General features: G+C 31.4%; 2 protein-coding genes across 2 annotated transcripts; both read left to right on the forward strand.

Moving 5' to 3' along the window:
• The first annotated feature begins 6,257 nt into the window (after window positions 1–6,257).
• On the forward strand, window positions 6,258–7,108 carry LOC133680883 (paired amphipathic helix protein Sin3-like 1). Its single transcript, XM_062103908.1, has one exon. It carries the CDS (start codon window positions 6,400–6,402, stop codon window positions 6,973–6,975), a length of 576 nt encoding a protein of 191 aa, XP_061959892.1. The 5' UTR covers window positions 6,258–6,399; the 3' UTR covers window positions 6,976–7,108.
• A 1,252-nt stretch (window positions 7,109–8,360) lies between these two features.
• On the forward strand, window positions 8,361–11,647 carry LOC133671590 (paired amphipathic helix protein Sin3-like 2). The gene is made up of 5 exons (XM_062092421.1): window positions 8,361–9,879; window positions 10,190–10,306; window positions 10,425–10,465; window positions 10,820–10,953; window positions 11,491–11,647. The coding sequence occupies exons 1-5, from the start codon at window positions 8,361–8,363 to the stop codon at window positions 11,645–11,647; spliced, it is 1,968 nt and encodes a 655-aa protein (XP_061948405.1).
• The last annotated feature ends 994 nt before the right edge of the window (window positions 11,648–12,641 follow it).

The following is a 12,641-nucleotide window of genomic DNA, read 5'->3' on the forward strand; positions in this document are numbered from 1 at the left end:
TTGATCAAAATAATTTAGTAATTTTTTGTTTTTTTTATATGCAGTAAAATTACTCATCACACTTGAAAGATAAGAAAATAGGTTTTTTGTCTAAGAATCCTTGTGTATTTTCAACTTTATATGCATAGTTAAAGGAGTTAAAGGATGATAATACCCTTAAAAACTCAAAAGTTTTGGCCTTGTAGAGAGGGGTTTTCTTTATCTTTGTGTTTTTTTTACAATAAAATAACATGTTTAGCATTTAACTTTCAAAAATCTAAGTCCGACAAGGGAGGGCATTTTCATCTTTGTCATATGTTTTTTTTTTGTAATATTAGGATGCTCTTAGAGGCTTTTTAGTAATTTCAATTATTTAAATATTAATAAATCAACATAAAAAGTTAATGCGTGCTATGCACAAATCAGCGCATTATCATCCCTCCTGTCAAATGGGAGGCGCGTGGGACGTATTACGATGGCCAAATTCCATTGACCGTCATGTCATCCAACGTGTTAGGTGCGGCACTACTATTGGTGTGGGACGTTTGGCTTGGTTGGCGGTAGTTTGATGACGATGAAAGTTTTTCCTCCTTTTATTATTTTCTCTCTCATGTATATTGATTTTCGAGCTGAGTCTTTCAAAAATCAGATGTGTCATCCGGATTGTATTTATTTTAAAATTGGTTCTTTTTATTTCTATTTATTTTGATTTCAATGCTTCTTGAATTTTTTTTGTTTCAATTTCATCCCTCTGCATTTTATTTCATAGAATTTTTGTATCTAATTTAGTCCTTATTTTTTTTATTGCTATTTTTTTTTATCTTTTGCATTAATTTTTTTATTTCATCCTTTAGAATTTATTTTCATTTTGTTTTGTTTCTAATTTTGGTCCTTATTTTTTTATTGTTATTTTTTTATTATTTTCTTTATTTATTTATTTTTTCAATTTAATCCCTAATTATTTTATTTTTATTTTTTTTTGTGCATGATTTAGTCCTCATTGTTTTTATTTTTTCATTTTTTTAAGATTGTGAAATTTGCTTCATTATTTTTTCATGTTTGTCTTCTATAATCATGACCCGGTTCACCAATTTCAATTATTAGCCTGGTTTAAGTTTAGTTTTTTTTATATATATTCTTTTTGAAATTTGATTTTTTTTTTTAATTTTGATCATTTGACATTAACTTATTCTACCTTAAGCTTCATGATCTGTTTTGAATTTTTTTTTTGTGAGGTTATCCCTATCTCATATCTTAGGTCGCGAGTTATTAAAGTTAAGCTGGGCTGGCTTAGATTTTTTTTTATCACCTGATATTTTTTCTTGCTTTCGAAGGGGACTTTTTTGATTTTTTTAGAGTAACACGGGTTATCTTGAATTTTGTTTTTGTCTTTGTTGGATCTACCTCTTTTAAACTAATTTTTTAAATTATATTAAATTAATTTATTTCATTTTTCAATATTAAATTGGTCTGGTATTGCCTCGGTTTTTTTGTGCTCTTTGTTAGATCTTGCTCTTTTAACAAAAAAATTTTAATTATATTAATTTTTTCACCTTTCAACATTGAATTTGTTTTATATTGAGCTTCTTAGTTGAGATTAAGTTTGAAATTTAACAGCTTGCAAGTTTAAAAGAATAACTCAGGCTTAAAAGGTTCACTTAGATTTGATTGGTTTTCCCCTTCTTTTTTTAGCTATATTTTTTGTTTCATCTTCCAATGTTTTCTTACTTTTTTTTTTCCAATTATCATGGGATTTTTCATTTGTTTTGAAAAAAAAACATGTGTTACCTAAAACTATTTTTTTAGGTTTTGTTCAATTTAGTTTTTTTATAAGGATTTTTGCTTTTGAATTAAATATGAGCATCAAGTGTTTTTCATATTTTGTTCCAATTATTTTGAAACTCAGGCTGGCCTGAACCTCGTGTCCCTTCAATAACTCACGAGTCAACCCATCGAATCGAGCATTTTGAGCATTAAATGGTATATTTTGATTTTGATTTTTTTAATTTTTTTTAATTTGGTCCTCACTCACTGACTTGATTTTTATTTTTGATTTTGATTTTTTTTTTTGTGGATTTGTGGACTTAGACATTTTCAATTTGGCCATTGAGTTCAATATTTAATGGTATTTTAGGTTTTGGGCCTTAATATTTTGTTTTAGATTTTTATTCTTGACACATTTATCAAATTTAAATTTTTTTTTGTTTCATTACTGGATCTATCATCTTAATTTTTTTCGATTTCATTGCCCAAATTTGTTGACTTTTTTTTTAGCTTTTTTTGTTTATTAATTTTTTCTCTAGTTTTATCTTTTATTGTTTGGATTGCTGGGAATTGACGGTTAGTATTATTTTCCATGCTCTCTTTGTATGATGTGGAGCCATTTATTTTTTTTTCTTTTTTAAAATACACTTACAACGCTAGGTCATCATTTTTTTACACTAAAAAAAATCGGGTCAGCCCATAACAAAGCGTGAGTAAACTATCTAGTACCATTTAATTCAACCTTAGCACCTTCGTGATTAACCAAGTCAATCCATATTTTTATAAAAACTTTAAAAGATTTTTTTGAAGAATAATCCAGGTATTTTCTGCTAATCTAGGCAAGGACAATTCTTGAGTTAATGGGTCACCCAAATTAAGCTAGGTCCAAAACATTAGCTATAAATGTTACTTTCTTTACTTTTAAATTTGAGTAAGAAAAACATATTTAAATTCTTTTGAATGCATTATATCAATATAATAGATGCATTTAATATTTTAGTCAAAACTCGAAGAAATTCTTGTTTTTTTTAAAATAAAGATGCACTCTTAAAATGGTGTATAAATAGAAGTAGTTTTGATTAACACCCATACTAATTTGAGGATATCCTAAACATTTAAATAGTGAAAAATAAGGCGCGTTGCTTTTTGACAATATAAGGAAATTATTTATTTTGAGTTTGGGTTTGTAGAGCTCTTTTGTCCTGGGTCTCTTTGAAGTGGATGGATTTGAGCCCGAGTTGATGCTGTTATTTATTTTTTAATAAATTAGGTGAAGTATCATCTATTTGGGTTTGAGTGTGTGGTTACGGTTGCTTTTTAAAGTATTTTTCATGTCAAAATGCATCAAAATAATATTTTTTTTCATTTTTAAAAAATATTTTTTGAGATCATTGCATCAAAACGAAAAAAAAATAATTTTTAACAAAATAAAAAAAATTAATTTTTTTAGAAAAACAAGTACAACTGTGTTTCCAAATTCCAGTCATCTTTAGTGCTTGAAAAAACGGAGTTTAAATTTTTAGATTTGAAAAACCTAATTTTAACCTTTTTTTCACCTAGAAATACCCAAAAAAATCCTAAACAACTCAAAAACCTTATTTTCAATAAAAAAAACCCTTTGATCACAAAAAAACAAAAAAAAAATCAAACGAGATAAAAATATCTTTACGGACTTCAATTTATTTTTTCTAAGATAGTCCGAGGACAAAACCACCTTTATTTGTGCCATATTTGTTTCCTGGAAAATGGTTTTCGGGAAACCACTTTCCAAACTTTCATGTATTTGTTTGCCATTAGAAAAGTTGGTCAATGGAAAACACTTTCCAGTCAAAGAAAAATTTGTCTTGATTTCCAGGAAAGTGTTTTACTGGAAAATCTGGGCGGAAAATACTTTCCGCAAGTTGTGAAAAAATTAAAAATGTCATGTTATTTGCTAATTATATCAAATTTGGTTCTCAAACTTTTGATTGCTATATATATTTTGTTTTGAATATTTATTTTTCAATTTCATCTCTTAAAATTTAATTTTTATATTAATTTTGATTATCATTTTTATAATTGTTATTTGCTTTTCCCTTATTATTTTTTTATTGAAATTTTTTATCTATCAATTTGATCCTTATTCTTTTGATTGTTACTTATTTTATTTGAAATAATTTATGAAATGTTAATTATTATTATTTTAATTCTTCATTTTTTTTAGATTTGATCTCTATTATTTTGATTATTATTTATTTTATTTGAGATAATTTATGAAATTTTTTTTTTCAATTTCATTTTCATTCAGCTTTTTAATTTGTAAGATTTGTTACTCATTATTTTAATAAACTTGAGAAAAATAAAACATTAATAAGTTATTTTCCAGCTCATTTTCCATGACATAACCAACTACTGAAAAGTATTTTCCAACTTATTTTCTATTACACTACCAAACATCAGAAAATAATTCACTTTCTCGGAATTCACTTTCTAAAAGAAACTACTTTCCAACAAACAAACAAGATTTTGACTCAATTTTTTATGGCCGGCTATAATATTTCTCTCTCCTTTTAATTTTTTATGATCACTTTCTTCTTTTTCAAAACTCAAAGAACAAAACGTGATGTAAATAAAGTTAAGGATTAAAATGAACAAATCTAAAACTGCAAGACAAACATGAAAAACTTAAAACTTCATGGACCAGATTATAATAAACCTAAAATCACAAAGACATATATAATAAAACTAAGAACTTCATGAACCAGCTTGGCAAGGCACTGTAGCTGTGTGTTCTACCATGTCGGCATACAAACATGGATTATATATATATATATATTCACACACTCGCAGTAAGTTAATATCAATTTAAAAAAAAAATATTAAAAAATATATTAAGCATCTTAGGTCTGACAATCATTTCAGACCCTGCCAAACCCAATTTATTCTAACACGAAAAATTACGAAGAATAATAATAATAACAATAATAATAATCATATTAATAACACTAAAAGTCACAACAACAACAATAATACGAGTAATAATAACAATAATAAGAATAAGAATAATCATATTAATAATAACAATAACAACAATAATAATCATAACAACAACAACAACACTAAAAAAATAATAAGAATAATAATCACACTAACAACAACAACAACAACAACAACAACAACAACCATGCCAGAGCCAAGATATTTGGGTCTGACAACTATGCGTAACCCAAGTTTACTTGGGTCTGACAACATGCTTGACCTATATTAATTGGGTCAGGCAACCATGTTAGACTCAAGTTGCATGGGTCTAGTATCAAATATGATTGTCAAACCCAAGCAAACAAAAATAATAATAATTGTACACTTTAGTTGTTAGGAGAGAAAAAAAAATACAAACAATCGATCACCGGTGGCAATTCAACCATGATACATCTACACACGCCATATCATATGCAAGAGGACACAAGTGCGCATCTATTTATATAACCGATGACCATATTTGACAATCGGGAAGCGCACCTCTTTAATGGTGCGGACATTACCTATTTGCTAGGGTGTATAAAACAAATACCGGTAGCTTTTCAATAAAAAAACAAAAAATATAACATAAAAATACTAAAACATCCCCCATAATTCTCTTAATTATACAAGATACCGATATAATTTCACTTTTACAATCTATAATAATCTATATCTAACAATATAATAAAATCCCAATACCATTTAGCTTTCGCCTGACCATGTAAAATCTGGTGATAATATATAACATCAAGTACTCTTACCGAGGCCCAGCAGCATCTATCCATCCAGCTCACATTGTTTCATCAGTGCAAGTGTTTCTTTGATATTATGGTTAAAATATTGTTTGCTTAAATTTATTTATTTTTTCAAAGCAGTACAGTAAATTTTGTTCAGAGAAAATATCATATTTAAAAACTTATTTTTAAAAATAAAATAATTTTAAAAAAGGTATATTTATTTGTGATTTTAATTTTATTTTAAAAAAAACGTGACAAAAGCAATTCCTTCATCCTCTCAAGTCTCTGGAAAAAAACAATCAACTAAATAAATTATATTAGAAGAACTCACTGTAATTCATAAAGTAAGAATTTGTATGACCCAAATAAATTGTAAATGAAATACTATATAGAATATAATTGCAAGCATTTGATTATTAGTTTGCAAATACACACATGTAAAAATATATATTTTTAAATTTTTATTTGATATAATTACAATGATTACATGAAAAAAAATAATGTTTAAAAGTGTAGTAATAATTATTTTTAAATTGTTTTTTATTAAAAATACATTAAAATAATATATTTTTATTTTTAAAAAATTATTTTTTACAAAATAATCTAAAAATATTAAAAATATATATTAATTTAAAATTAAAAAAATAAAATAAAATTTAAATTTTTTAAAAATATTTTTAAAATATAAAGCAAGCATGCCGTGTTTGGCTAAAAGTGGAGGTCAAACAGCAGCCGAGTCTGCTTTGAAAAAGGTATATTTCAAAGAAGTTTCTGTCTCCTTTGTTGAAAAGGTAAACTTTGCAAGCGTAAGAGTCCTTATCCATATAGGACCAGGAGATTCTAAGACTATTTACATAAGATTCTAAAACTATTGCAAACATCTTCTGTAAATCATTCCCTTCTTTGTTTTTTGAGAAAGATGAAGCAAAACGGAGATTTGAGTCCTGGTGATTGTTCTGACCCTTCCAAAACCTACATCAGAGCACTAAAAGCTAGGTTTCATGACCAGCCTGAGAAATTCCATAGCTTTTACAAGGTCATGATTGACATCATGGCTCAAAGAGTCCAGCCTGACGGCCCCGGAGGCATACCTGACGACGCCCCAGCAAGACTGAAGGCAATTCTTGAAGGTCACAACGACCTCATCTATGGGCTCAACTTTTTCTTGCCTCCTCCTCACCGAGTCAGCCTTGATGATGGGATGGAGATTGAGCCGGTCACGGCGGAGGGAGCAGTATTATCTGGGCTTGAAGATGCTAAGGATTTAATAAAGGAAGCGAAGATGCGAGGCGAGAAGGTCTATGAAGCTTTCAAGGAGACTCTGCTGTCGACAAGCCAGAAGAGAAGCTTCGATGATGTCTGCAGTGATGTTGTTGAGCTGTTCATTGACGATCCTGATTTGCTAGAGAGGTTTCGACAATTCATGCCTGTTTATGAACCAACTCCGCTGGCATCTTATGCTCCAAATTCCCAGATTCCTATGAATATTAATTAATTGTTCATCCTCAAAGATCTGTATGTTCTTTTGTAATTTGATGGCCTGTATTAGATGGTAAAAGATTAGGTCAAGGATTAATTATTCTTAACATTGATTTGAGAAATTACAATTTATTGGTTTTTCTCCCGAATGTCTTAGACATGTTCCTCTCTCTCTCTATCTCTCTCTCTCTCTCTCTCTCTAGCTATGGAACGTTTCAATTGATCATTTTCTTTCCTCGGGGAAGCAATCCTCAAAACTTCTATGATTCCACAGAGAACCCGTTGCTGTCACGGCGGCCGTGCTAGAAACACTGCACGAAAGTAGAAGTCAAAACTTTGAAATTAACCTTGCTCAGCTGGAGCACGAACAGAGAAATAGAATAGAAAAGGCAGCGGTCAGCATAAGGCACAATCCAAGTTGTCTTGAAGCACGAAAATCAAAGACAAATCTTTAATTAAGAAAGTGTTTGTTTTTGTGCGATTTTTTTAAAATTATTTTTTTAAATAATTTTTGATGTTTTAATTTACTAATATTAAAAATAAATTTATAAAAATAAAATAAATAAAGACAACTACTATTACAATATAATACACTATCTAAAAATAGTGTCAAGGACAGTTAATTAACTAATTTATAATTATATTTAATATAGATCTTGATGTAAAAATTTAGTGGTGGGAAACACAAATTTTTACGGTTCCCTTTATTCTAGAAGATGATGGAATTAATTGAATATATATTTTCATTTTTTATTTATTATTTGAACTGATTAATTAAATTTGATAGTAAATGAGTGAAATAGAGTAATTTCTAGATTTACAATAAAAAAACTAGACTTATTTCTTTCCTTCTTTTTTCTCATGTACAGCAGCAAATAAACATAAGAAGCTAAAATCATTTGTTTTAAAATTGATTAATTCCAGGGCTAAAAAAACAATTATACTTTTACTATCATCTATATAATATATATTAATTGTAATACTAATGAATAATATAAAAAAATAAAAATGTGTGGATGGTTAGAAACACATAAAAAAACAAAAAAAAAATAGTAATAAGATTATCCAAAATAAATAATTGGATGGAACCGAATCAGAATTTGAAGAAATAAATGACTTGCCCCAACCCTTTAGAATGGCCTCGCCACCAACCCGAGACCCAACCCAAAAACACATCCCAACAAGAAACTGAAACGACCCTAGAAAGAACCGTTCTACACATAAGTTGCCAGTGTCCTGATGCTCGTAGAGTTGCAAGAAGCTCAGAATTCCAGGACCCCTATGGTTTGCTTATATATATATATATATAGACACACACACATTCTTATTGAGATTAAAACGAAAGGCGGATTCTGTTTCTTCCGTTTTTCACTTGGTTAAATCGTTGAGAAGGTGAAAGAGATGGAGACACAGAGGGATTATTATGGCGAATCCAAAACCTATATCAAGGAACTAAGAGCCAGGTTCCAAGATCAGCCTGAAAAATTAAGTAGCTTTTACAGGGTCATGAAAGATGTCATGGCTCTAACAGATGAGCTCTCAGGGAGAATAGAAAACGTATCTGATGATGTCTTGGCAAGAGTGAAGGAGATTCTTGAAGGTCATTGTGACCTGATACATGGGTTCAACTTGTTTTTGCCGCCCTCGCGTCGATTTAGCCTTGATGACGGTGAAGATGAGACAGTAGAGGTAGAGGATAAGGAGGAAGCTGCGGCTGTTTCAGCAGAGAAAACAATGCTGTTACAGAATTTTATAGACAAGCAGAGGATGCGTGGCGGAAAGGTCTGGGATGATGATGTGACGGTTTTAAGACAGTTAAAGGACAGGAGGGATCTCTATAAAGTTATTGTCCCGCTGTGCGGAGACGATACTGATTTACTAGAGGGTTTTTATAGATTCGTGCGAGCTTCTGAAACAACTTCAGGAGCATCTCGTGATCCAAACTCTCAAGATAAAGATGTGAACAACGGCAGAGAAGTTACAATTCAGACTGGCGAGCAGCAGCAGGAGCAGCCTGAAAAGATTGATCAGGTGGGCGTAGAGAAAGATGAGGAAAGAAATATTGTCAAGAAGGCAGGAAGATACGCAGAGAAAGCATATGACAGGGTGGTCATAAAAAAGCTCCGGCAGGATGGACTCTGCTTGTTCGAGAAGGTTCGGAAGAGGCTATCATGTGAGAACAGCTATTATAAATTCTTAAAGTCGATTTTCTATTATACCAATCGAATGATTCAAAAGGATGAATGGAAAGAAAGGATAGCTGCTGTGATTGGAAAGCATCCTGATCTCATGGATGAGTTCCAGCGTTATGTTACAGACTCTGAGAATGTTCATGTATCCAGGAAAAAAGATGAGGAAGAGGATGAAGGGCAGAAGATTGGAACAAGGGGATGCAAACAAAGGGACAAAAAGAATGGGAAGTATCTCTACAAGTCAAATCGAGAACTTGATCTCTCTCGGTGCACAAGGTGTACCCCTAGTTATCTGTATCTTCCAAAAGACTATCGTGATCCTCCTAAACACAACAGAATGCAGCCCGAATTGCAGGAGTTGAATGATCAATTATTGTTGGTGCCTCCAGGAACTGAGGACTTCTTCTCCAGGAACATCGGTGAGAACGAGGAAATCTTGTTTGAATGTGAAGATAATAGACATGAGATGGACATGCTAATTGGTTGGTTTAGTTCAGCTGTTGAATACGCAGATGAATTGGAAAAAGGCATCCCTCATGACAAATTCAAAAAAGGGAATCGGAATATCTTTTTAAGATGTCTCGAACGTTTATATGATGATCAGGGTCTTGATTTACTCCACAAATTCAACGAACATCCTCAACGTGCACTGCCTGTTCTAAAAGTTCGTTTGGAGCAAAAACTGAAGGAGCTGAAAGATTATCATGATGAACTTCGAGAGAATTGGCGCAATATATATGCTAGAAATTAGTATAAATCATTAGGTAGCCATGATAGTTCAACAAAAAATTATTGTAAATAGTTTTGTTTTTCAACTCTCCAGGTTAGGGGGGTTGTCTTTTTGTTGCTGGATTTCTTATAAATTTTCACCTTATCTTCATACTGTAGATAGTATGCGCCACCTGGAAACTAGGTAGATAATCACTTCCGATTTTTCAATCTCTATGCAGACAAATATATCCTCAAAAACTGCCTAATATGCACTGCGTCTCCACTTCTATTTAATAGCTTAAGCCTGTCTCTGCTTGCATTTGATAGTCATTGAGCTCTTTGTGTCAGCATCATTAAATTGGGCAGCAGAGACTAGAAATTGGCTCAGCCAGAGCAGCATAGGCAATCTCATTATGGATGATATCTACGCCGAGTGGCAGAGAAGTTTGATAAGCAACTAACCATCCACTTGCAGCTGCTGGGACACTAAAATTTCTTAGCATTGCATTTCAATCATTTTTCACGGTATTGATTGAGAGGTTTTGCTCTATCTTCATCGCAGGTTGCTTGATCCAATTATCAAAGGCTTCATCACACTTGCCTGTATTTTTTACATAAATTCCAAGTCAACTAGCTGGTGCTTTTTCTTCATTTCCTCCTCTTTTTGTTGCTATCACCTCTCCTGTTGAATTGCAAATCTATCTCCTAGTGCTTGTCTTGATGACCATACTTGCTGTTGGGCATATTACAAGTGGCTGCAACTCCTATAAAATTAGAGATTTGTGGAGATACCAAGCAAACAGCTCAAGAAGAGTTTCCCGCATTTACTGCAAGGCTTCACATGGATCTGGCGATGATGAGATTGAATACCATTATGGAGTTTCCTGCGGAAGAGTTCCAGGGAAAAAATCCATTTCACAGCTGATTTGCGTTGTCCTACTGTGCTGTGTGCAATAGGAGCAAAAGCTCAAGAGAAAGATCCAGATAAAAAGAGACCATTTTCAATCACTAAACAAGATGTTGAAGCGAGTTCAACATGATTTGGTGATTCCAAGGGCTGCTCATGCTGGTGTAACCATGGGTGAGAACTGGTATACTGTTAGTAATGGAGATAACAAAAATGGTTTCCCAGAAACCCTTGTATTAAATATGTGTAGCTAATTTAGTCAGAATCGACAAGTGTTGAGGAAAGAGATCCACTTCCTAGCCAGGTTAAGTGCCTTCCTCAAGAGTTGTTAAATAATTACAAAAGTATAAAACAATATAAAAGATTGAGAATAGTTCACTCGTCACAAAGCTCAAGTCTGTGGAATGGAATCCATACTCAATTATTTAATATAATAAAGCTCAATTATCACAGTTTTTTTTTTTAAAAAAAATGAAATCTCTTTTGATCCCAATCTAAAATAAGCATTTACATTTTCATTGTTCATGAGGAATTGTATAGTGTAGGTTGCTAAAGTAACTAGAGATGAACAACTACACTTTAATAATAAAAAAAATAAAAATGACTGATACGAACGTATATACGTAAACTTCTTACAAGCAAAACACATCAGTGCAAACTCTAGAGCCTATCTACACTCAACTTCGTTAGAGGACTCATGCAGCAACTTTCCCTGTGGAAGGAGTGCATCTCTGCGAATAAACCTCAGCTCAACAATGGAGCAATCTAGTTCTGAAGTATCAAGAACCGAGATTTTCATAAAGTTCTGGAAGATGTGGATTGGCAAGGTTATGGATCTTTCTGATCCCACGCTTCTTGTTCTTGATCTTTTTCTCTGAGAAAAAGCCCTTCACCTGGGCTGCTTCTCTCCTCTTTGCAGTATTGGAAGCTGGCATCATCCCATTCATTTGGAGATACTTCTCAATGTCAACCATATCACGAGGAAGTTCAATTCCCCGAAAGAGCTTTCTAAGATCATCATCCACCTTAATGATCGACTTGGGATCGTATGGGCAGGCAATATACCCATGATTTTGATAGCACCCGAATGATCGACTTCGAATCGAAGTTTGATAGCACCCGAATCTGTCCTGCAGGTTTTAAAGCCTGGAAAAATAATGATTTTCAGAAATCTGACTGTGAAGAATTATACCCATCACATTTTGCTTGGAGGATGTTTGGTTTGGGGGTGTCTTGATTTTATTTTTTAAATACAATACATTTTAAATATAAACCACATCTAATCATATTTTTAAAAACTATAAAAATATGCTTTTTTTTAAAAAAAGCACAAGTTAGCTTTTATCCAAACACTCTGAATTGTTTGGTTGTGGGGATGAAAATAACAAAACGTAGAAAATGTGGAATTTACTCTTGTAATGTCTTTCTCCCTAGTTTTGATCATTTTTTTTATTTTCCTTTTTTTAATGGTTAATTTTTTTCCAATCGGTAGAAGGCATTATAATTTTAAATAAAAAATTATACATTCATCAGTCACCCTTGTATTATTTATATCCAGAATTTGGAATATTAGATGAAAAAAGTTTCCTGTTTCTCCACATTGTGACAAGACAATTTGAATGATGAATAAAAAACTAATTTGACTAAAAAAAATTTAAAATGATATTTTTTTTAATATTAAAACGACAACATATTAGATTGATCTAGATTTAATTATTCGAATACGCAACCTTGGTTATGAGATCATGATAACCTCATATAAAAAAAAACAAATTATGAAACATAATTCTCAATCAAACCAATATTGAAAGATGAAATTGAAAAAAATCAATTAAAAAAATATCTAAAAAACAATCCGATTTAACCCGGGTT

The sequence above is a fragment of the Populus nigra genome, chromosome 1 (assembly GCF_951802175.1).
Source record: "Populus nigra chromosome 1, ddPopNigr1.1, whole genome shotgun sequence".
Taxonomy (NCBI): domain Eukaryota; kingdom Viridiplantae; phylum Streptophyta; class Magnoliopsida; order Malpighiales; family Salicaceae; genus Populus; species Populus nigra.